The following is a 26,315-nucleotide window of genomic DNA, read 5'->3' as shown; positions in this document are numbered from 1 at the left end:
AGGCACCTTTGAGTACACCTGGTTCTAATGGGTTCCTGGCATTTGTTAGGGAAAGGTAAAGACAGTTGGTCATAGTGCTGACCATGGGACGCTAAAATAGATGACCTTTATATCATCTGCCCTACAGAAGGCAAAGTCTGCAACTAATACCAACATGGGAAAGCCTTTGAGGAAAAAATCAGGAGTCAACCATTCAGTTAGCAGCATACAGTGCTACTCCCAGGCAGAGCCTACGATGCCATTGATCTCAAACTGTATTGGCATATTCCATTCCTTCAAATATATAGCTGTGTGGGTGACATCATTGCAACCACAACTAATGTCAGGAAAATGATTCATAGCTAATGTTTGGAAAATGAGATGATCCATCAGAATCAGATCAAAGTTTGAGATTTGCTAAAAATTTGCTCAAAAACAAATATTGTTACAAAGCAATTAGCTAAAGAAACCTGTTAACTTTTAACATAACTTTTTAATGACATATGGAAAAGCACTATTAAACTACTAGAAATTTAGAAAAACTAGATCTAAGGGTTGCTGGAAGGGGAGGATAAAAGCGGCATTTTTTTTTAGTACCAGTACCTGGTAACTATGTCAATCAACACATTGGACTAGGATAAGTTATGTAGCTTAAAGACATCCATACAACTTTTAAAGAATAAAATCACATCAGACTTCATTTAAGTTGCAGCCTGAGAGACTGAAATCCTCTCTAGCCAATGCAGTGGACTGAAACCCAGCTGTAGTGCTTCCTAGATCAGTTGAGATAGAGAGAAGCAAGTCTGGAGCAGCAAACATTAATTAGGCAAGGTTTCCTCTTTCTACCTGCACTAGGGCACTGTGAGTATCAAATTTGGCCTACAAACTGCATGAAATGCTGGATATCTGGCATAAACCACTGTCAAGGGGGCTTGAGTTCAAATCCTGATTTGTTTTTGCTGAGCAAAGAAACACCAGAAATACCATTTCCCCATATAGGCAATACAAAGTAATTTGAAAAAAAAAAGAAATTAACACAGACCAGTTACAATAAAACAAAATGAAATTGTAAAATGAATGCCACTTTTATTACAAGGTAAATACATAAATATCAAAATGAGTTAATCAATTATTTAAAGTTAGCAACTTTTTGTTCAAAACTAATGTACATTGGTAGTCCTGTAGATTGTGTAGAATCAAAGTAGCATGATTCATTTAGATATTTGATTTTAAAAGGGAGACAATTTGATTAGAAATTATAATTTTTTAAAATTTCTATTTAGTATGACAGTGCATCTACTGTAGAAAGATACAAAGGGATAAAACTAAATATCAGTTGTTATTCCAAAAAAAAAAAGAAAAATGTGCATTTAACACATTAGCATATTCTGTTCCAAAAATATAAACTTGATCAAAATATTTTATTGTCAAAGATATTATTAATGGAGTTGTATACCTTAAATCTCTTACAACAGATATTCATTCATGGTATAAAACACTGCCTGGTCACTAGAAAATGAATAATGTAATAACACCAAGAACTATACTTAAATACTTTATGTAAACTTAATAACATTGACACTACCAACAATGTTCAAATTGCAATGATTTTGATGGAATCCTGTGATTATTCCTTTTGTTATTCAACCACAGAATTCCATCAAAAGCTCTTAATTTCTTTAAGACATCATCTTGTTGAAAAGTAAAATGAGGTGTCAACTCTCTTAATGCCTATGGTCATTGACAAATATAGCTCAAAGAAATCTTTCCTTAATTTCTAACTTAAAGTCAACAGTCAAAGTAAATGAATAGTAGGTACTTGGTGCCTGGTAAATTAAAATAAAAAACACTTAGTTGTTTTTTTTTCTCTACAAGTTCTACAATTTCAGATTCAAAGACAAAGTTTATTAACTTGTTTGTCCAATTAACCTTTGACCTTATCCTTCTTGGACACTCTCAGCATAAAGAAAAATAAACCATTCATGAACAGTATTGTCTTGAGCATCTAAATGTTAAGTGTTATGTGGTGACTACTAAAAGTTGTGTACACTTAATCTTTTATCACTCAATGGATGGAAGTCTTTCTAGACAAGTAAGCAATGGATTTCAGATATCCCTCACAGCTTCTGTGGTTGAATAATTTCCAGAGAAAAAAGCTGCTTAGAATAGTATCTGTCATGCTTGAAAAGGGCCACAGGGACTGTATATAAAAAAAAGAATATATAAAAACTAAACAGAATTGACAGGCAATGTGGCATTAAAAAACAACAACACTTTCTAACTTTAGAACCTACAAACATTCGAGATAGTAGAAAAAACAACACTTGATTTATTACCAAAACAGCTGACATATCCAAACACAAGTGAGTAGCCTTCTTCTGTAAGGTACTTGTGTAGTCAAGGAAGATCTCATATTTGTAAACAGGCTAACATTTTAGGCTCCTTAGCTGACTAATCTTTTGGGCATTCTGGAAGAAATAAATGCAAGAAGGGCTTAATATAAATATCATCATCTCTTGAAATTCTATTTGCAGAAGCTAAGAGATCTCAAATATGAAAATAATGATCTCATAAAAAGATAATATAGATCACAAATTAGATCATTTAGATCTCAAACAAGATAGATCACAAATTAGATCAGATAGATCTTAAACAAGATAATATAGATCACAGATAGATCTCAAACAATATGAGATAAAATGTGTAAATAAAAAAACAGCATAGCAGAGGAAAGCAAAATTACAAGATAGATATCAAATAGTATTAATCAATTAGCCTATATGCCGGTTAATAAATTTCACTGTTGATTCCCAAATGAGTATTTAAAAAATTCTGTTCAAATTTTTTTAACAAAAGAGAAAAAATAATTACAAAACTAAACAAAATAAATGTAAAGGCTTTCTTTTAGTGACTTTAGAATAGAACAAGTTTCCTGTTTCCTTAAATACTCCATCTCCTCAATGCTCTATCTCCTCAACACTCCATCTCCTCAATAGTCCATCTCCTCAACACTCCATCTCCTCAACACTCCAACTCCTCAATGCTCCAGCTTTTCAATGCTCCATCTCCTCAATGCTCCATCTCCTCAACACTCCAACTCCCAAAACACTCCATCTCCTCAACGCTCCTACTCCTCAACGCTCAATATCCTCAACACTCCATCTCAACACTCCATCTCCTCAACACTCCATCTCCTCAACACTCCAACTCCTCAATGCTCCAGCTTTTCAATGCTCCATCTCCTCAACACTCCATCTCCTCAGCACTCCATCTCCTCAACACTCCATCTCCTCAACACTCCAACTCCTCAATACTCCAACTCCTCAATACTCCAGCTCCTCAATGCTCCAGCTCCTCAATGCTCCAGCTCCTCAACGCTCCATCTCCTCAACACTCCATCTCCTCAACACTCCATCTCCTCAACACTCCAACTCCTCAATACTCCATCTCCTCAATGCTCCATCTCCTCAATGCTCCATCTCCTCAACACTCCATCTCCTCAACACTCCATCTCCTCAATACTCCATCTCCTCAATGCTCCAGCTTTTCAATGCTCCATCTCCTCAACACTCCATCTCCTCAACACTCCATCTCCTCAATGCTCCATCTCCTCAATACTCCAACTCCTCAATACTCCAGCTCCTCAATGCTCCAGCTCCTCAATGCTCCATCTCCTCAATGCTCCATCTCCTTAATGCTCCATCTCAACACTCCCATCTCCTCAACACTCCAGCTCCTCAATGCTCCAGCTCCTCAATGCTCCATCTCCTCAATGCTCCAGCTCCTCAATGCTCCATCTCCTCAATACTTTATTCTGTCGTTATATGTGTTGTTAAGGTATTGCCAGGAATTGGGTACATTTAGTAATCAGCATTGAAGTACACATACATATATTAGAGAAGAAAAAGAGCCTTGACACTGTAGATCGCAAGGTCTGAAAGGGGAACTTTGCCATTATATTCTAGTTATTTCTGCTGGTTAAGTTTGTATTGTTGAACTCACTGACCTACATCAGTTCTATTCACATCAAGTTAACATTGGTATCACAATGTAAGTTAAATAAAAAATTAAATTAAGTTTCAGAAATGGTGGTCAATTTGACAGTCCCAGATTCAGACTCTGAATGCAGCTCTTCTTATCCTAAAAACTTTTAAGCCAAACAGTAAAAAATTAATAGAATAAGGATTTTTTGTTCAGGAAAGATAATATCCCAAAATGAAGTTATGTATCCATAACTCAAGGTTGGAAACATCCTGAAGCCCTAAATAAAAATTGCATTCTATACTGTGATTTGAACTCAAGGCTGCAGTAGTAACACTGTAACTTCTTTAGTATCCAATGTTAGCAAGTGACCTATTTAAGAACGAGGCCATTTTTAAAATAGAGATGATAGTTTGTAAAATATTTTACATGTCTCAAATGTTCCTTCAAAGTTGAAGATAATTTATTTCCTCATCCAAACATCTCAGAGGACGATAGGGAAGGGCAAGGTATGAATCCAGGACCATCAACAAGTCCAAACAACAGTCCAGCGTGCATTTTCTGCACATCCAGGCAGCCACCCATAGTCATAGTAAAAAGTATTTTCTAAAAGAGTTTCTATGATAACATTGTCAGATGCAGGTTCCATTTTCTCATTTTTATTCACAAAATTTGTGGGATGTGTGGCTGAGAGGCGGGCCTACACTGCTTGGCTACAGCTTAGCCACTTACCATGGGGGCTCGATTTTGAATCCTGACTCGAGAAGAGTTGTTTTCTGAAAGCCCAAAGACAGCATGTAAACCTCCCATGTGTTTCCTTCCCCCAATAGTCAACAAATGGAGATTGGGCCATAGCAAAATAAGTATGCTCTAAGCATGAACTATGCACTATATCAAAAGCATTAAAAAAAAAGATTTACATGTTTTTTTCAACTCTTTCATACCTTAACAAATGAATTTGAATAAGTAACTATTCTATTTGAAAGTGAAACAAAACTAAACACTATTAAGTCCAAATACTTTTTACTATGACTAAGTAATAGTAGGTATAGAACTAATCAATATCAGGCCCAAATACTTCTTACTTTGGCTATTGATGAAATAAACATGACATCAAACATAATAGCAGCACCCAGGGAGACGAAGGTGAAGAAACTGTAGTAATACATAGATAAGTCTTAAGGAGGACTCAAACCTTGGACCTCAGAACCATCCCCATCACATAGCTGTGACCAGATGCAAGTTAGACTTCCTGAATAACTCCCAAAAGACAATCTACAAATCTTGTAAGATGCCCCAACAAACTAAGCGATAGGTGAAGAATATTACAGACAATATTAAAGTGAGAAATCATCAAGTAAAAACAGAAAATTCAACAAAATCAAAATAATAACAACCAGTTTGATACAAATATAAACCAATCTAAACAATTAAACCCATGTTTTTTAATTCAGACTGTCTTTCCACTGATTTGGACTCTCCTTCCTTCACTCTTTCTTAGACTGTTCATTAGCAAATGAGATAAACTAAGAGCTTTCACAGCCCCCAGTCTATTGCCATCTTTTTGCAGTATCTCATCTTCTTATCCAAGATTATTACATCCTACGGGTGTCTCAAGGGTCAATCAAGTCATGCAAGTTAATCAATGACTTAAACTCTGCCAATTCACATGTTTTTTCTAGCTGACTCAGGCAACCCATTACATGCTCTAATAGCACTAGGGAAGAAGGAGTATAAATTTCTTCTCGCATATGGGATGAGGAATGTTCCTTTATCTTTGTGTCTTTCTAAGTATTTTTTTAAGTTTTGTTTTTGTATTTGAAGTTTATAGTTTAATGTTTTTTGTATAATTGCTACTTTACTTTTGAAGTCTTCTGTCCTGAAGGATCTCTAAATTTAATAATTGTACTAGAGGTCTAACTAAAATCAAATGTGAATATTTGTTAGTTCGGAATCTCACTGCTCTATCTTGTGTATTCTAGTTTCTTAATGTTTTTTTTGAGTTGTGGGTCCCCAAATAGAGGACTCATTATCTATTGTTCAGTTGCATCACTGCATCATCTCGACTGTTGGTTCTCTTCTTTACTCCCCTTTGGTCTTGTTCACATTTCTTTCTCAGCTCATCAAATACAGAGTATAGCTTCCATGAACATTTCCAGCAGAATAAAACTTTTTGGTCTAATAACAAAGTCACTAAGTTTTGAGAATCCTCAAAAGCTGTCTATGACGATTCTCCGAGTCCAGTGTTTTCTCTGCCAAGTTGCAATTCTCTAGTTCTTAATAGAAAATCATTTTTCCACAATTGCTTATCCATGTAAAAGTGGAATCATTGGCCTAACAATTTTCCAAATATGTTTCAATTTTTTGTCAAGAGTTGTTTATAAATATAAAGTACCCAGTTTATCTTTTCTTTTGAAAAGGATGAAAGAGCCATTTTTGCAAACCTGGTTGTTGACATCAAAACCATGTATTTGGTGAAGTCAATACAGAGCAATGGTTTTAGCACATCCACAGATATTCCATCTTTAGTTCTTCTTTTTTAGGGTCCCCATTTGTGTTGGATGAAAAACTAAAATGAATGGCTCTTTGGTCCATCCTAACAAGGCCTCATATCTTATAGATTACTGATGTTGCTTCAAAAAAGAATATAATTATGTTCTATGCATTTCATGTGTCAATCTAGTCATGCATGTTAATTAGTGAATTAAACTCTGCTAAGTCACTGGTTTTCCTGGCTGATTCAGGCAGCCCATTCTATATTCAAACTAGGGAAGAAAGAGCACTTGTAGGAATTTGGCCTAGCATATGGAATAAAAATATTGCCTGGATTGTGGTGTGAACAGATGAATGGGTCACTTCTCCATCCAGAATAAGACTTACTCTATTGCCATGATAGATCAATTCAGATTGACTTCTCTGCTTTTTCTTCAACTTTGTCAGTTTTTTAAAGCCATTGCAGTTCCATCAGCAAATATTCCATAATCATTGGCTAAAGTGTCAAACAGTGGGACTGTTATAAAATCTGTCCATGTACACAATATTATTTTTGTTTATCAAGTGGCTAACAGCCTTAGAACAAAGCTAAGAACGACAAAACTAAGAACGACATATCAATTCTGGAATCACATTCTTTGTTTTGCCTGTGTTGAATTTCTATGCTGATATAGCAATGACATTGCCATTATTATTATTTGCTTCATAAGCCATAGTTTTGATTACCACTTTGATAGGTTTGGATTTTTATATATTGCTTTGTAACAAATCAGCCTTGGCAAGGAATCATTCCTCATCCAAAGTTGGCATGTTGAGATAGTTAGAAATAGTGCTGAGATGTTGAGATAGTTAGAAGTAGTGCTGAAATGTTGAGATAGTTAGAAGTAGTGGGTGACCCAAGGCTCTCCTGGCTTCTAATAGATCACCATACAAAATGTCTTGAGGAAGTCAACCTTGTGGCATTCCATGAACATGTCCAAGCTAGCCAAGATTTCTACTGCTGATAACAGTGCGAAGGTTCAGAGGAATCTTTCTTTTTTTCATAAATGCACTGAACACTTCTAAAGGAAATAGATAGATGATGTTATATTAAATCATCAGAGACTTTCATCCCACAACTTTGAATGATTTTCTATTAATGAAGCATACACTCTATACTGTCATACTGATATGTTCAAACCCTGCCTCCTGCAGGAGGTTTGGACTAGGATGTAATAATCATCAAACCTGAATTAACATGTAAAACAAACTACAAAAAGGTCCTCTCCGATGAATTGATAGGTAAAGAGTATTTGAATGAAATGTGATATATAAATAGTTTTAACTTAATGATTAAAATAACATGAAACAAACCTAAATGTCTTCAAATTCATCATAGCAATGTTGATCAGGACCATGACAGCATCAAGAATGTAAACTCCATACAAAACGTAGCCAACCACCTCAATGACTTTCAGCAGCACACTGTCTTTTATCTCTGAGTCACCATTAACCTGACTGCTATTTGTTTCTTCTTTAATAGCTGGTGCCTGAGAGTTCCCCATACCAAAGGCAGCCCAGAACAATGTCCCAGTGGTCTCTAAGAGGCTGAAAAAAAAAGTCTTTGGTCAGCAAATAAAATATTTTTAAGTACATTTGCGAATAAATTAATTCCTGTAAAATCTAGTAAATTTAATATAATCTAGCTAATTTAATATATCATCTTGTAAACTTAAACATCTTAACTAGTGATCAGCTTTCAAAGTATTTAACTTTAAACACTACCAATAAAAGCCATAATTTATTTATTTTAAGTTTTAAGGTCACTTGCAGAAAAAATTTCTTTCTTTTGAGTATGTCTATACAACCTGAAGTTATTTTGCTTTGCAAAAAAAAAAAACATCCATAAATTAAATATAAAAAACCTTCACCTTGTAAGTCAAATGACTCTATCCTGCAAATATCTCATTCTTGGAAATACTGTATAGGCTTATTTGTCCACATATAAAGGCAATCATGACTGAAATAGATGAAGGTAAACTTGCCAACATCCTATGGAATAATAACTAGATTAAGATACTTTTCGAATAATTTCATTAAGTTGGCTAAAGTAAACTTGACTTACACTAATGTTGTTATTATAATAACCTGTGTTCAAATCCTTCATATCATCATGATTAAAATATTATGCCTTGGCCAAAAATCCTTAGCCCTTCATGCAATAGGAAGGAAATTGGTGGCCTACTTCTGTTTCTAACCAGGTGCAAGTAAGTGGATTTGTTTAATAGCTAAAAGTGTCATGAAATGCTTCACTGAATTGGTTGAAACTAGTGGATATTTTTCCTAAATAGACCTACTCTATAATGAATAATCTACAGAAGATAATAAACAAAGCGAAATTGAAACACTTTAATTAACTAATTAAACAAGTATAGTTATATCTTTGAATCACCAAGTTTTCAGTTCCTATGAAGAAATTTTTAAAGCCTAACTAATAATATGAGAGGCACAGTGGGGAGTGGTAAAGCACTTGGCTTATAAACACAGGTCCCAGGTTCGAATCCTAGAAGACTGAAATTTTTACTTTCAGGATCTTTAAGGCCCCTCTTAGTCAACCCAGATCTAATGGGTACCTGACATTAGTTGGGGAAAAGTAATGACGGCTATTGTGCTGGTCACATGACTTTAGCTAACCATAGGCCACAGAAACAGATGACCTTACTTACTTACTTTTTTAATAATATGAGCTAAAATAAACCTTTGCTCTAATATTGTAATTCTTCTTATAATTATTATAATTTCCTAGAGCCTTAAGTTTCAAGAGATTCTAGACAAGTATGAGAATGTCCTCAACTTTTCTCTGACATTTTTAGATGTACTAGAAAATAGAGGAACACCATTGTATGAATTTATATTTCATTTTTGGCATTGTAATAATTTATATGTAAGGCACTATTTTTTATAACAAATTTCCTTCAGGATAATAAAAAAAATATTATTATAAAAAATGAGCTCATAATCATTCCATGGCAGCTGCCAGCATCCAAATTTGAAAAAGGGGCAAAAAATTCAAAAGTAGTGTCCCTTCATAGTGTGCACTAAGAAATGTTTGTATGATGTAGCAGGTTTGCAGCAGTAGTATACTCTGAGGGGAAAAAAGAAAGCTGCCCTGTCCACTAGCCCTGGATCAGAGGCATACAGATGTATGAATTGTCGCAAAGTCTGCCATTCTAGAATTGGCTTGATTAGCCACACCAGATTCTGCCCCGTCTCAAGATTAAGCCAAAACCAGTGACTCATTTGGGCGCATCCATTGCTTTTTGAGACAAAAACCTGAAATTCTGGCCTGAATTGCACAGTCCACAACAGCCCTTTCAAAACTTAAAATAATATGAACAGACAAGGCTTAGCCCTCGGCACCAAAATCAGAATGATGCGTTCCCTGGTCATGGCCACATTTTTATATGCTTGTGAGTCTTGCATGCTGACTACAGGCCTAGAGAAGAGGATCCTAGGTATCACATTCAAAGACCATATCACAAACCAAGAGATTAGAGACAAGGTTACAGCAGCGATTGGACTCCATGATGACCTGCTAACTATCGTAAACAAAACATGATTAAAATATAAGGCCATATTCCAAGGTCTTTGGGGCTCACAAAGACCTTCTTTCAGGAAAAAGTGCCAAGAAATAGAAGAAGAGGCAGACAGAGAAAGCGATGAGAAGACAAAATAAAAGAATAGACAGGCCTGCCATTGAAAGAGGTTCTAACTAAGGCAAAAAGACAGAGGAATGGAGAAAGACGGTTGACAAATGTTGTGTGGTGCCCCAAGGGTCCAAGAGACTAAGGGATAGGTTAAGGTAAAAAAGTACAGTTTTATTGCTACTTAATTTCCAAGCCTTCATTTTCTTTATTTCTTTCCTTTTAATGTTATGTGATGGTGGTTCTGCAATGGCAACACACTTATAATTCTGCACTTTATGCAATTGTCAATAACATTTAGTTTCAGCAAGTTGTTTGTTTTTTTAATGTGTACAGTTCTTGTATTGCAGTGACAAAGCTCTCTGTTTTAAGGTCATCCTACTAGTTAAAATGTGTCCTATTACACAAGGTTCAATGCTTGGCTTACCTCTCACTTGGGACAAATATTTATTGTTATTAATAGTAATATCTAATAATAGATTATAATTTTTTATCAGATCATTTAATTAAATTTTTTAAATCAGGAGAATTTTCTCACTTTTCAGTTAATCTTTAAAGTTTAGATTTAGAGTTAGGATTAGGTCTAAGCCAATGGTGTAGATGTGTCTTTAGTATTTTACAAACTTGAAATGGTTTATATTTAGCAACTCTGCAGAGGGTAGTGTCCCAGGTTCGAATCCTAGAAGACTGAAATTTTTACTTTCAGGATCTTTAAGGCACCTCTTAGTCAACCCAGATCTAATGGGTACCTGACATTAGTTGGGTAGGGTAGTACTTTTTTTTATAATACATAAATAAATTTTATCTCCTTCTGTGATAAGATAAAAGTTGTGCATCTGTTTTTTATGTTGCTTGCTAATTTTTACTAATTTTGTAATGATATATTTAATTTACTAAACCTTCAACATCACATTTTTTTGTATCAGACTATGATTAAATTTGTAGAAATGTAATAGATTTGTTCACTTAGCTTTACATTGGATAAAGATGACTTCTGCTGTTTTCAAGTCTAAGACATAAACATGATTAATTCATATCTTGGAACTGTTCTTTGAGGACAAAACTGAGAATAGCAACAAAATGTGACTTCCATTTCTCACATGGATATGTGACTGTTGAGATGATGATTGTGTTTAATATGGTGGATTATTGTCTCAAAAACAGCAGTGCTGAACAACCGAAGAGAACAGCACACTATTTTTCCTTGGCACAGTCTGCAAAGAGCTCAAAGATCAGTCGCAAAAAGATGTCTAGAAGAAGAAGTCTCAAAACCATTAGCTTGGCTGGTCCTTATAGATTTTAACCTTTGGAAAATAGCCCAGCCTTTCTTATTCAGCATGTTACATCATGACAGGCTTCTCCATCATTTGCTATGATGCTGCCTAGGTATGTGAACTTATCTAGCTGTTCAAGCTTTGAGTGACCAATTTGATGGGGGCACCAGTTGCCTCATATCCTGGTTGCATAATTTTAGTTTTATCCAAGTTTATGTGGAGGCCAATTTTGGGTGCCTCTCTATCTAGGCTCTCCATCATTTCTTGGCCCAGTAGTGCGATGTCATCTGCGAAGTCCAAGTCCATCATTCAATTTCCCTGAAATACTGAAGGCAGTCTGGATCATTGCTCTCCTCATTATGTACTGGATGGCAAGAAGGAAGAGAAAGGACTACAATATTCACCCATCTCAATGTTAAAGAACTCTGTTGTTCCTTCTTGTTTTTAAGCAGCAGCTAAATTGGCTGATGAGATGTTGAAGGCATTGGATGAATTTTTAGGGATGACATATTCTCTATTTCCATAGCCATTTTCAATGGATTATTGAAATGCTTATTTGAAATCTACAAAACTGATCATTAGCCATTGTTGGCATTCAAGACTTTGTTCTATAATGTTTCGTAGAATGAAAATCTTTTCAGCACATGATCTGCCTCTTTGGAAGACTGCTTGCTCTTTTCTGATCTCGTCCACAGCCTGTTGAAGTCACCTCTTTTCAGCACTATTCAGTTGAGATGACTACAATATATGAAAGAATGTTGAATGGCTTTTATAATTAGCCTTAACCCTAAAACCTCGGTATTTAATACAAGTCACAAAAGTCTAAACAAGCCTCAATTTACCGGCTGTCAACACAATAAGTCCTGAGACATTTATTGAATTTCTTTTTCCCAATATATTCTTGATCCCTTAACATTTACTTTACTGAAAGTGTTTTGAAGGATATGAAGAATTGAAAAAATAGTTTTCTGATCAAAAAATGCATGGAAAAAAAGACTAGAAGGACAATATCAGTTTCAATTTGAACAGAGTGAAGCATTAAATTCAGATCTACAACAGCTTGGGGTTAGGGCTTGGAGACAAAAGGCCCAGGAGAGATCGGAATGAAGGGTTGTGTTTAAGCAAGCCAGAGCCCTCCATGGGCTGTAGTGCCACTGGGATTGATGGATGGAAGCATTTCATTTCTATCAGAAGGAGGGAAAATAAACAAAACTACTAAGACATAAGCCCTCCTTTTTCATTGTGCCTAGATAGCATTTTTCTCCTTCCACATTGGAAACATGAGCACAAAAGAGACTTCACTAGAACTACATGCAAATGTATGCATTTTAAACAAGCACTGTAAAGAAGACTCATGCAACCATCTGCATGGGGATGTCTCTAAGCTGAACTGTCCAAGGATATTTTTCCACCTACTGGATACAGAATGTTTTTATGACAGTTCTGTATATTTCAACAGCCAAACAGGTGCTGGAATTTGTTTTAAAAATTTTTTAAAGTTAAAGACATTTACAGCCATCTAATTTTTAAATGGTCAAAATATAAACTATAACATTTTTTCAGTGTACACCTAGCAATTTATTGTTAATAATAGTAGATTTTTTAAATAATTTGATTGAAAATGTTTTTTAACCCTTAAAGTGCTGAGCTGTTTTACAATGAAGACATACAAAAGGAAATTACTATGTTCATGTTTAGAGGCTTAAATACCACACGCATCTTAAGGGTTAAAATTGTTATCTTTTGTCATGTATTTATTTTTCTTTTTTTAGGGCATGACATTTTTTGTTGTTGCCCATTTTCACTGAGAAAGTCAATGAGTTCAAATATTTTTAGGAAAATCTGAAAAAAAAGGAGGTAAAAATGTTTTCTTAAAAGACACCTAATAAAATTGTAAAAAGAAAAAAAAAATATTCATCATCATCAAACTCCATTTGAGTGAGGGCTTGAGAGGCTCAAATCCTCTCTTGCAAAAACCCTGGACAGAAACCCTGCTGTCTGGCGAAGTGCATAAATGTCGCCATACAGATCGAGAATTTTCGGTTTCCAAGACCTGTCGAGACGGAGATCAGCAAGTCTGGGGCAGTCAAACAGAATATGAGGCACGGTTTCCTCTTCTTCCCCGCAGCGGGGGCACCATGAATCAAAATTTGGCCATAGCCGTGAGAAATATGAGCCAACAGGACAATGGCCTGTCCTGCACTGTGCTATAATAGCTTGCTCAGGCCTGGACAGTCTCCACCATGGGGAAGTGTGGTCAGGGCGCCTCATGCGCTCCCAGACTCCACAGGCTTTTTGAGACTTGTCCCAGCACTCAAACCACTTTTCCATTTCTGTTTTTTGAATTATAGCCAGAGCATGATGAAAACTTACAGCCTGTTCAGTGGGTGGAATTTGCCCTCCCTGGTGGGCCAAGGAGTCTGCAATAGTGGAAACAAGTGCGGAAGCTGGCATCCACAAAGTGGGGAGCCCGAGCAGACATGCTCCAATCACTGTATTTAGGAGCAGTCCGTTCACAAACTACAGCCTACCTGTGCAAATTTATGGCTCTAGGACTGCTCTTGAACAACTTGATAAAATACAGTCCAAAGCACTAAGATTTGTCTGTGGGACAAGTCCAGTAAATGCAGCTGAAATAATGGCTAATGTAGGTCCACTAAACCTTAGGAGGGAAAGGTCAGTACTGACCTTCTTTGAGCGGTATAAAAGGCTGGATGAATACCTCCCAGCTAGAAAACTAGTGGATGGTTGGAGATACAGAAGACATATTCAGATGCTGGCCTCTCCACCAACCGACAAAACATTCAACCTTTTCATCCCCTTCCTCCTTAATGTCGCCCATCGACCCCAGACATACGTTTGAAACTAGTAGACCCTAATATACGTTGGAAACTAGTAGACCCTAATGCCAATAAGCTAAGTCGTTCATCTAAATACCTTCAAATTCTAGCATTGGAGACCATTAATACCTTCAAGCTCAGTGCTATTTTTGCATTCACTGATGGGTCAGCATCGATAGATTCTGGAAGAGCAGGCTATGGAGCCTACATTGACTTTCTTGGCTCTCACTCAGTCAAAATCTTTGGTCCATGTGGTAGTGTTTGCAGTTTCAATGTGGAGACCATGTCAGTCTGTGAAGCATTAAAAGTCATTGACTCTCAACTCGGCGAGGGACAATTGAGGGCAACACAGATTGTTGGGGTCACTGACTCAAAGCCCCGAACCATGGCCTCCCAATATAGACACTGTCATCATGGCTTCACACAACATAAAACAACGCTATGGCACCCCTGTAATAATGCAGTGGGTACCGAGTCACATAGTTGTAAAAAAAAAATAAAAAAATATTAAGAAATTATATTTAGAAATGGAGTTGTCCTTAAAACATAATAAGAATTATTTCCTATGAGATAAAAAAAAAAGCCTATCATGAAAATTTAAAAAAAAAATGTACCATTTTTAACATTTTCAGAACAATACATTTGCAAAATATATTTTCTTTTAAATTCTGTCTACTAGAACCTAATTGAAGGACTACAATAATTATTTTTAGTATTATTTGAGCAAAGATCAACACTAATCATGTATATATGAATTGTCCTAATTTAATAGATTTTCTTCTTGGAACATATGTTTAAGACTAAGATACCTGCTTTCATACATCACAAAGCTCTGCATACAGTACAGTATCTTATAAGTTTGTTCTCTACATTTAATTTTTTTTTTTTTACTTGTAAAATGTTGTAAAATGTTTTACATGTTTCGGATGTTCCTTCAGAGTTGAAGATAGTTTACTTCCTAGTCCAAACCTCCCGCAGGACGACGGGGGATGGGAGCGGGCAGGATTTGAACCCTCGACCATCGATAAATCTGAACGACAGTCCAGCGCGCAAACCTCACGACCAGGCAGCCATCCAATTATTACTTCTGTTTGTAATAAATAAAAATAATGAAGTAAATTGTCTTTAAACCCAAAAGATTAAGAAAATATTCCATAGTGAGACAGACCTAATTGTGATTTAAAAATGTTTTATCCCATCCCATGCAGATAAAGCTGCATTGGGGGGTGGCTGTACTACTTAAACAGTGTTAACATTTTAAGCTTTATTACAATGAATAACAAAAAAAAATGACTTCCACACATACTGCAGGTCAAGATACAGACACAAATATAAACAAACACTAGGGGCAACAATTGATATTTATAACAAACATATTTATGAAAGTAGAGTGAGTATACAGAGGGATGAGTGAGAAATGTAAACATTTTGCAGCTAAACCAACCAAGAGGTGATGGGAGCTTTACATGGTTGCACCAATATTAGAAACTTGTCTTGGATAAAAATGGCTATTAGTACTTTCTTCTTTTTTTTTTTTTTTTTTTTGTACTATTAAGTAAACTTAATTTTATTGTTTTTTTTTTTTTGGTCAAAACAAAATGTTTATAAACTATTTCATATGAATTGGTTGACTGGTTAAATTAGGAAACAAATGGTTTCAAAACCAGCCCTGGCATTTTTAAATCATCCAGCCCATAAATTGTATATTATATTATGGGCTTCCAGTTCTTGGTCTACCTGTCCTCATAATCATTGTTAAATTTGATAATGTATCGATAGATGTACACATGCTTAAAGTGAACACTATATAGATGTCCTTATAAGGAATAAAGGCTTTATGTTGCTTTTTAAAATAAAGTGTATCTAGACTCTACTACTAGGCCCTAAAAGGAAGAAGCTCTATCGATGTAGGCTATTACATTATTTCGGAAAATGTGTTAGATTAAATTACTAGGCCTAGTAGAGTCTGTAAAAGATTTTTAAGGAAATACTTCGCTCAGAGGACCCGTCCCCTGAAAAAAGAATACTATGACAAATGTAACAATTTAATATTGGCATCCATGTGGCCTTTATAGTAATTATAGCCTTTACTTTATCTTATAAAATACAGACGTGATTTTAAAAAAGAAGATATTTACTGTAGTCCTAGCAGCCCATTTGGATACCGGCCCACTGGGCATTTGCCCGAATGCCCATATAGCCAGTCCGCCCCTGCACATGCTACAAATGCTTATTCACATTGTACATTTTTTAAATTTCATAGATCTAGATTCTTTATTTCACATCTCATTGCCAATGCCAAGATCATTTAGTGATCATTTAGCCAGCATGACATGTGTTTGTGGTATGCTGGTGCTTCTTCAACTAGATCTACTTCAAGTTCTTGGTTTCACTTTCTGGGCTTTCAGCATCAAGGCTTTCCTATTAAGCTTGTAATATATAGATCTAGACTCTAGTAATAGTAATATCATCTAGATCTATTCTATCTATATCTAGATCTATAGATCTAATTTCTAAATCTTGGAAGGCGGACCCTATTCCCAACCAGTTGTGGTTCGATCTTGGAAATCGGTCTTCGTTCTGTATGATTCTCAGAAAAAAAAAGATCTTTAGTCTTTAAAGTTTAGAAATATTACAATCCCATTTCGCGGATTTTAAATAGTTAAATAGATCTAGAAGAGGCTAGATCTATTAATCACAGAACTTCAGAAAATTTTCACTCAAATCTAATCTATGATATCATCATATAATCAAAAGTTTATTGCCTTTTAGTTTCCATGGAGATAACAAAAAATGTCATGTTTCGACAATCTAGATTATGTAGGTCTGTGATCTTACCCTTTACCTTTTTTGACTTCAGATTTTCTCATTATAAGGAGATGTGAGTTCAGAACTAAGACCTATATATATTGTATCATATGTCTGTGGTTCAGAAGCGCGAAATGCAGAAAATAAATAAAAATTATAAAAAAAAACTAGCTGGTGCTCCCCCCCCCCCTCTTCTCGTACCCTACTGGGTGGATACTTTAAAGATTGTTAAGGCAAAATCTGTTGTTTTTTTTTGTTTTTAAGTAGGCCCTATATTTTTTCAATCATTGCTAAATATATGTATTATCAAAATACAAAATACGCGCAGGACGTAATCATCATCTTTTTTTAAGTAACGTCTGTATTATAAAAGATAAGAAGATTATAAATCTCTTGTAAAATTATTAAAATCACTTGCGTCCCCATTCTACTGCAGATTGTCCCTAGCTTTATTCACGCCTGTAATGAAAATTACATCTCTCTTCTTTAATTCAGAAAATCTATTAATCAGAATAACTATCACACTATTCAAAGATTGAAGTCAATTCAGCTAATCACAAATTAAGTCTCTTGGGTTTGTTAACTATTCTGCCTGAGCGTGTTACGTAAGTTTTTTTAATGTCAGAAATGCATATTTTCAGATGATAAACCGTAGGCCTACTCGCGTATTTTCGTGTCCATTTGAGTACAAAATAGGCCTACGCAAGATGCGTACTTATAGGCAACTCTGCTTTTAGGTCAGTGACACGCCGGGTACGCTATTCTCTGCCTCACCGTGGCAGTAGGACGTGGAAACAATCGCTAGTGGACGTAATTACACTGGATGAGTATCAACACAAGACTCTTGTGGAAGGGTCTAATCCTCTAAGGGAATATCGATAATAATCCAAGCGCCGTTCCACAAGAGACAGTAGTTACACCAAAGGCAAGTCCTGCACGGTTAGCTTGATAAAACATAGAAAAATGGTGGGGATTACCGGTGTGCTCGTCCTTCGGCCATGTATTCTAGTTCATGCGCCGGAGTGCCCGACACATTTGAAATAGCAGTGTTATATATAGACATTGACTTGGACCTCATCCAGACATAGCAGTTTGTTCTATCAAGCCAAGAGTTCGTAGAAAAAAAAGATGCTGCGTTTGACTTGATACATTGTTAGCTGTAATTTGCGTTAAGTGGGTGCATGAGTGTGTGTTTACTCGAGCTACTTATCAGCACCAACATTTGTGGAGCTTGTCTTGATGCGTAGCTCAACACTAACTGGAATGTGTAGCTGAGAGGCCAAAACCGATTGGCTACGGCTTGGCTAGCTAACATGGGGGCTCGAGTACGAATCCCGACTTAAGCGGAGTTGTGTTTACTGATAAACACGGGAAAGAGAATGGACCATAATGCACACTGAGCATGCTGTAAGCAATTACATCAAGTTAGTGCACACTGAGCATGCTGTAAGTAATTACATCAAGTTAGTGCACACTGAAGATGCTGTAAGCAATTACATCAAGTTAGTGCACACTAAGCATGTTGTAAGCAATGAAATCAAGTTAGTGCACACTGAGCATGTTGTAAGCAATGAAATCAAGTTAGTGCACACTGAGCATGTTGTAAGCAATTACATCAAGTTAGTGCACACTGAGCATGCTGTAAGCAATTACATCAAGGTAGTGCACACTGAGCATGCTGTAAGCAATTACATCAAGGTAGTGCACACTGAGCATGCTGTAAGCAATTACATCAAGTTAGTACACACTGAGCATGCTGTAAGCAATTACATCAAGTTAGTGCACACTGAGCATGCTGTAAGCAATTACATCGAGTTAGTGCACACTGATCATGCTGTAAGCAATTACATCAAGTTAGTGCACACTGAGCATGCTGTAAGCAATTACATCAAGTTAGTGCACACTGATCATGCTGTAAGCAATTACATCAAGTTAGTGCACACTGAGCATGCTGTAAGCAATTACATCAAGGTAGTGCACACTGAGCATGCTGTAAGCAATTACATCAAATTAGTGCACAGTGAGCATGCTGTAAGCAATGAAATTAAGTGTTTATGTGCTTCATCTGATGTTTTGTAGATCTAAATGTAAGCCTATATGTGAATTGTGTGTACTTTCGGAAGAAGAGTGATATAACGTACTTCTTAATACAATACATATTTTCGTCTCATATAAATCAAAGCCGTTCTTTGAAAAAAAAAAAAAAAAAAAAAGCTAATTACATTCTATGTGTTAGGATTCCTTATTTCAATCTAATCGTGCATGCTTGAGACTCCAACTTTGCTAAGTCTTTGGGTTTCCTTGGCCCTTAAAATTTTCAGGCAACCGTTCTTTGCTCTAATGGCACAAGTTAAGAAGAAGCACTGCTACTTGCACGAATTATTCCTTGAATATGTATCTTTATGTTTTCATTAATATTTTATTAGGTTGTACTGTAGAGCTATGCTATGGTTCAGAGTTATATGTAATATTGATACTTTTCTTTGAAATCTTCTTCTCTGAAGCGTCTTCAATTTTAGTGACTTTGCTAATGGAATTTGGCCTACTCTAAATCATAGACTATATGTAGTCTATGCTCTAAATCTCACGGCTCTATTTTGATTCCGTTCACGTTCCTTTGTTTCTTTTCGCGACGATTGCACACGACACTAGTTACACATAGTAACATCTAGTTATATTATGAATACACACCTAGTAACATCTAGTTATAAACATTATGTGTATCCTCCCTAAACACACAAGTCTTATTTATTGCACAAATGCTCTTTCTTCCCTTCCCTAGCGCTATTAGAGCATGGAACGGGTTGCCTGAGCCAGCCAGGAAAACCAGTGACTTAGCAGAATTTAGGTCATTGGTTAATATGCATTATTAAATGCATGACGAGTAGGACGTAATCATCTTCTTTTTTTGAAGAAACGTCTGTATCATATAAGATAAGATAGACACAGACGTTTTCACTGGGGGCGTGGTGGCCGAGTGATAACGCGCTTGGCTTCCGAATGCATTGGGGTCTCGAGTTCGAATCCCAGTGACGATTTTAAGACGCCCCCGAGTCTATTTCACTCTAATAGGTACCTAGCATACGTTGGAGAAGTATAGGCGGCTGACACAGAGTGGATTTAGGCACAGGCCTATATATCTTTAAAGTTGTCCTTCATTCCTTTAGAAACGAAGATAATTAGGCTATGTTTTAGACCAGTGATTCCCAAAGTGGTCTTATAGACCCCCAGGGGGTCTAAGAAGACTTCCAAGGGGTCTACGAGACAAAAAAGTTTGGGAACCACTGTTTTAGACTAAACCTCTTTCAGGAAGACAGGGGACCAACGTGTCGACAATCCGCATACAACACGACCAGTTTTATGAGACCTACTCTGTATAGCTCATATGTATATAAGCATTTCAAGTAATTTTCATTATGTGTGGGTAATATACGAGGATCACATCAACATTACCATCTGAGAGTACAGGGAGAAGGAATAAACACGGTGGTGTCTGACAGTAAAAGTCTGTTGGTCGGGCATCTTACAAACCCTATATCCTCAAGACATTTGACTCTACTGACGGTAGGTTTTTTCAACTTACAGCAAATGTTTAACAAAAAAAAACAACAAACAAAAAAACGAAGGTACACGAATCGTCCTGTGATGATTGACTAAGGCCTATATTACCAAGTAGGCCTATTTACTATAGATGACGATACTTTGAGAGTGAGACGGGCTAGAACTAGGATTTTATATTGCTTTCATTTTTAAAAATAGCTTTTATATAGCGCAGATTTAATGCTTATGGCATGCTCAGAGCGCTATGGTCCAATGTCATTAGTGGACCAGTGGGGGAAGGGGTATCTGGGAGAAAGTTTTCCGTGATGCCTTAAGACGCTCAGTAAACACAACAATGCCTCTTGGCCACACATTCCATTAATTCTTTTTTGAAGGAACGTCTGTATTATATAAGATAAGATCAATGCTATTGTGTCAAGTTATTTGTTGATGTGTACGAAGCCTTTTGACTTGCATGAAGTTGTAAATGTTTGATATAAAATGTGTCATTGCTAAGAGCTGAAGTTAACCGTGAAAGACTTTAACCATGTTAAATTATTTCATCATCATCTATCCCGACTTTCCTCATAGGGGTGCTGACTGTGCAGTGACAGTTCATCAAACCAAGTCCAGGTCGCAGCTGTTCTTGGCAGGATATCAAGAGAGGCCGGTCCCTTCTTTTACATTGTTCGGCCAGCGTTTCTTAAGACGACCCTTCGTGCTCCCTCCAGTCTACCTTGATGGATGGCTTTTGCTGTGAGTCATGTCTTACGATATAGCCAAGCCAGCTCAGCTTTCGTCTCATCACAGTATTGAAACATGTCTCCTTTTTGCCAGCCAGAGTGTTGACTTGTAAAAGTACACATTCATTCGACTACACATTCACAATCGAAGGCTTGAATTCTTCTCTCAGGCTCAACGTTCAGTCCAACTTTTACTGCTTATTGGGAATAGCGAAATCTCTAAAGAAAAAGTTTTTATTTTACTTGGAAGCTGATGTTACTCTTCCAGCGTTTTCTCATGTCAGCGGATGCCAAGTTTAACGGGTTTATATCTTTTATGGATCTTCCATATTTTATGTTTGATTGACCCTATGTAAACGATTTGGATTGTTATAATTACATCAGGTACCGTTTGTACTTGAGTTACTTTTGCTTTTATTTATGTGATACTTGTTATTGAGTTTATTTAGTTCCCAGTACGGTATGCTTATTTTTGGTCTTTCCCTCGATCTCTGTATATCCATTATTGTAAGTGTAACTTTAAGTGTGATAACTTTATTCAACGTCTCTTATAGGTTATACACTCGATCTAGTCTCTAGACAGTCTGGTAGCGTTGTGCCTCAACGCGGTTTTCGGGACAGTGGGAAAGTGTGTGTGTGTGTGTGTGTTACCATTGAATTATTAAATTGAAGAAAAAAATCTTTAAATCTTGTCATCAATTTTATTACAGTCTATAATCAGATTGGGTAGAGGAGGAGGGGGGAATATACAGAATATTCAAGTTTAAACAGTGTTAGGTTTTTTAAAGTTATAGTTTTAAGCCATTGATTTCATGAGATAGCCATGTAGCTGTTTCATAATTACGTTTATTTTTTAAAGTTGTTCAATGCATTTGAAGCTCATGGCAAGCAACAGACACAAAGTCCCCACACTCTCTAGGTTTGTTTTTTTTTAAATCAGGTTAACTTACAGGTATATGAGTTAAAACTATGTAACACTAATAACAGAATTAATGACTCCCATGTCATTAATAAGCAGCACAGTAACAAATAGGATATTTGAAATTGTATTTTATCATATCTTCATTTTTTTTGTTTATCTTTGCACATATCTACAAAGCTTTTTAAACTATAAATGATAAATAAAGACACAGTATTATCATGTAACCAATCAGACCAATTGTTGATGTTGATAAAAAACAATGACTGTTAAAAGTGACAAACTAATTTGCTTGAAGATTTCTTTTAATATCATTATTAGATGGAACAAGTATGGCTGTAGGAAGACAAAAATACAAAGTTTATACATTCCTATATTTGTACATTCCACATTTGAGAATTTATACTAAGAATAAATGTCAAAAAGAAAAGGCTGCATCCTTCCACAGTTTGAATCCTTCCCTTCCCATGACTTCATCCTATTTCAAAACTGAATCAATTATTTAAACCAAAATAACAAAACAAATATATAGGTAGTGAAATCATGTCCCTCATTTAATGACTCTCACACATTTTGAACAAGTCAACTATTCTACTGCCTGATCCTTTGTGGCTTATCATGATGGTCCTGAGTTGGCAACTGTTCCATCCCCATAATCTTCACTTCTAAAACTTCTGAAACTAACAAAACAAAACAAAACAAAACCTAAACAAAAACTCAGAGAAGGGGGAGGCTTGGGAAAAAAAAAACGGGGGGGGGGGGGGCAATTCTTTATAGGCTTAGCTCATCATGGTGAAGAGGAAGTCAAAAGTATCAGAGTGGACTGAATGAAAAGTGGGGCAAAATATGTTAATCTAAAAAAATATAAATATGGATGCTTTCTGGACCACATTTTCCAGGTAACAATTTAAAGTGTGTACTGTAGTAACTTATCTAACTCTAACATCAATAAAATATTAGCATTAAAAATAAAATGCAATAAGAAAGCATTTGTCTCTTGTGTTCTAATCAAACTTCTTTACTTCTTTGAGTCTGAAGAGTTCTCAAGCGCTCACGTCTAGAGCTGCCACTAGAACGATTCAGTGAAACACTTCGAATAGGTTTCTCTTCTCCTAATTTTCCCTTCATTTTGTCAGAGCGCCGCCCCCGGACAAAAGAAACTAAACTTCTTTTTTTCCCACTAGAAGATTTTCGCTTTGTATTTTCCTTCTCAATATCAACACTGCTAGTTTCCTGCACTCCCATTGGCATACACCTCTGAACAAAACTGTCATTTCCTTGTGTTGGAAGAGGGAAGGGCTGGAGATTTGTTGCCAGTGCTGGGATGACCATTGGTGTGAAATCTGGACTGGGCAGTAGATTTAGACCCGCATTATATGAATAATAGGGGTACCTTGAGATAGACGGTGAGGCATATTCAGATGCAGAAAATGACAAGTCAGAATCTGAGATTGATATGTTACTTTCTCTGGATGTAGTCACAAAGCAAGAATGCTTGGCAGCAGGTATAGAATCATGCTTTTCAGTAGCATCTCTAATCATATTAGAATTAGGTTCTGATGTATGCATAACAGCTTCATATTCTTTGTTAGTCGGTTCTTTCTTCTGAAAATTCAGCTGATTGATCAGAAGTTGTAGCAATGTTTGTTTTATTATCTGTAGAACTACCGTCTTGTACTGGCTGAAAGAAATGTGTATCTGATAACCTTGACATTTCATCTTGTGACTGTCATTCTTTAACTTCAGGAATTAATTTTGCAAAATAATTCTGACCAGAAGTCAGACCAGTATTCTCGTCACAAACTATTTTTGTTTCCATTGGAACTTTGGTATAAAATATTTGTGATTCAGTGCTTATAGCATTGGCATGTCCCTTAATGTTAATTTGAGGTTGGATGACACATGAATCTGATTGATCTTCCTTCAATTGACATTCGATCCGGGACATAAACGTGGTTAACATGACCCAGCTTTCGAATGACCCTTAGAGGTGGTTTGATTGGTTCCAACTGGCTAAACGTTTGCTCTGAACATTTTGGGAAAACAGGGTTATTACTCTTACATGTGTTAAATCCAAGTGCTTTCCCTTGTCTGGGATAGACGTGCTTTAGAGAAACACTCGAAATTTTTGCTGCATACTGATCTTCATTGTCACTATCATGTCCAGGATTGAAAGTAGCTACGTCATTTTTCAATATGCTTTTTGGAGTTGTACATGTATCACCAGCAGAAGTTGTTCTGGTTCTGTTCATTGGGAAAGTAGACTCCACATTGTTATCAGCTGGCAGTGCAGAGGAATTAGGATTCGATGGTCTGCACATTTCCTCTGGTACAACTGGTTCAGTATCAAGTTTAGTAAAAGGAATTTGATGGACATCCAAAACCAGACTCTCGATGGCCTCTTTTCGTTTCTGTTTAGTTTCATGGTACTCAGCAAAAGTATGAGCTTGAGATATTTCTCTATGAAAAAAAGAAATTAATTAAAAATAATTAAAAATAAGGCACAAATTGTCAAATGATAAAAAAAGGGAAAGATGGATGAATTTAATAAATATTTGTATATGGTGATGTTATTGTTTTAAATAAACCAAAGGTAATCATCCAATCCATTGTTGGTCATTTGTCAAGCAAATATACACAATATAAATACTATTGGCTATTAATTAAAATAGTATTAAAACTATTTGGTGTAAGCTGACTTTGGAATTAAGCTACTAAAAATTAAATATAGTTCTTAGAAAATATATTAACACTGCATAGATTAGTAGGGTAATCTATGATCTTACTCTTAGTCACATATAGGCCTATATTTAAAGGCACTAATTTTGCTTTTGAGTTGGTTTTTTTAGCCATGCTCCATTAAAAAAACAGAAAAGCGATTACAGCAGGTCTGTAATTTTGTAGTGGACAAAAAGGTGAATCAGTTATTTTAATCAAATAAATCTGATGTTTTAGATTTATTTTGTTGAACCTTCCAAGATGAAGATTTTAATTCTACAGCCTAGCTGGATTAAACTAAGGTTGCTCCATGATACAGGATAAAAATAGTGAATGTATGAATAAAAATGACTAACAATCAAAGGAGATTTAGAAATGCTGAAAATTTCTGCTACAACAAACAATGAATAGTTTAGGATTAGGTTTAAGGTTTATTTACCTAGCCAAGTCTAGGTAGGTCATAGAGAAAGGGGGAGAACTGCAGGGTCTAAACGCAATTAACTGATTGCAGCTACCTCACCTAAGTTATACATATAGTTTAAAAAACAATGAGCAATGATCAACTTAAAGTCCAGATTTTGGCAGTATATGTAAATCTTATGGTGAAGGTAATTATGTCCTATGCATATGAGACGCACTATTATAGTTCAATTAAGCATGTTAGAGACTTAACTTCTACCAAGTCATTAGTTTTCCTATCAGGCAACCATTTACTGAATCAAAAGAACAATAGTTAAACCTCAAGTTGGTTTTCAATAATTTCACGAGAGCATTTTAGCCTACATAGTAAAGCAAAGAGCACTTTGACACACAATAAGAAATGTTAAATCTAATTATAAACTATCTATGTAGTTTACCCAGAGTGTGGCCCAAAGGGTGCATCAATGTTTGGATAACTAAAGAAGTCCTTGCGAACATTGCTATTGACATGGTAGGTATCAGATGCTAGAGGTGTGACCTGCTGTTCAGTGCTTTGTATTGATTTGATCTTCAAGGGATGATTCTTTAATGACCCCTTGATTCCACCGAGGACTAGTGCTGTAACTCTTGTGTCGGAAACTGTCCTCGCGTGACCTTCCTCCAACTCTTTGGTTCAAACTGAAAAGAATATTTGACAGAATTATTTTTTCTGGCAGGTCAATTACAAAAAAAAAATAAAAAAATTCAACCTTAAAAGAACTAAATTAATAATAAACATGTAATTATACTTTTAGAGGCATTTATGGCATTTTATTTCTGAACTAAAAAATGTATTAGGAAAAGATAAATCCTTAAAAATAATTTAAATTAAGTTTATAATTTAATTTGTGTGATACCATTAATATTTAAAAAAACAT

At 35.8% G+C, this 26,315-nt stretch overlaps 1 protein-coding gene and 1 long non-coding RNA gene across 5 annotated transcripts; both read right to left on the bottom strand.

Moving 5' to 3' along the window:
* Positions 1-452: 452 nt before the first annotated feature.
* Positions 453-17,080, bottom strand: LOC129926924 (uncharacterized). 4 transcript variants are annotated; one of them, XR_008778621.1, is made up of 7 exons: positions 16,389-17,080; positions 15,168-15,337; positions 14,380-14,541; positions 8,364-8,452; positions 7,807-8,040; positions 2,316-2,447; positions 453-2,179 (listed from the first exon to the last, which is right to left on the bottom strand). It is a non-coding gene; the product is annotated as an uncharacterized LOC129926924 (long non-coding RNA). The 4 variants fall into 4 exon arrangements; XR_008778620.1 differs by lacking the exon at positions 15,168-15,337 and having other exon boundaries at positions 14,348-14,541; positions 16,389-17,059; XR_008778619.1 differs by lacking the exon at positions 15,168-15,337 and having other exon boundaries at positions 16,389-17,007.
* Positions 17,081-23,205: 6,125 nt separating this feature from the next.
* Positions 23,206-26,071, bottom strand: LOC129926923 (uncharacterized). Its single transcript, XM_056033583.1, has 2 exons — positions 25,836-26,071; positions 23,206-24,720 (listed from the first exon to the last, which is right to left on the bottom strand). Exon 2 carries the CDS (start codon positions 24,579-24,581, stop codon positions 24,141-24,143), a length of 441 nt encoding a protein of 146 aa, XP_055889558.1. The 5' UTR covers positions 24,582-24,720; positions 25,836-26,071; the 3' UTR covers positions 23,206-24,140.
* Positions 26,072-26,315: the final 244 nt, after the last annotated feature.

Source organism: Biomphalaria glabrata, chromosome 6, assembly GCF_947242115.1.
Source record: "Biomphalaria glabrata chromosome 6, xgBioGlab47.1, whole genome shotgun sequence".
In the NCBI taxonomy this organism is placed as follows: domain Eukaryota; kingdom Metazoa; phylum Mollusca; class Gastropoda; family Planorbidae; genus Biomphalaria; species Biomphalaria glabrata.
This window is presented reverse-complemented; position numbering and strand designations above follow the sequence as displayed.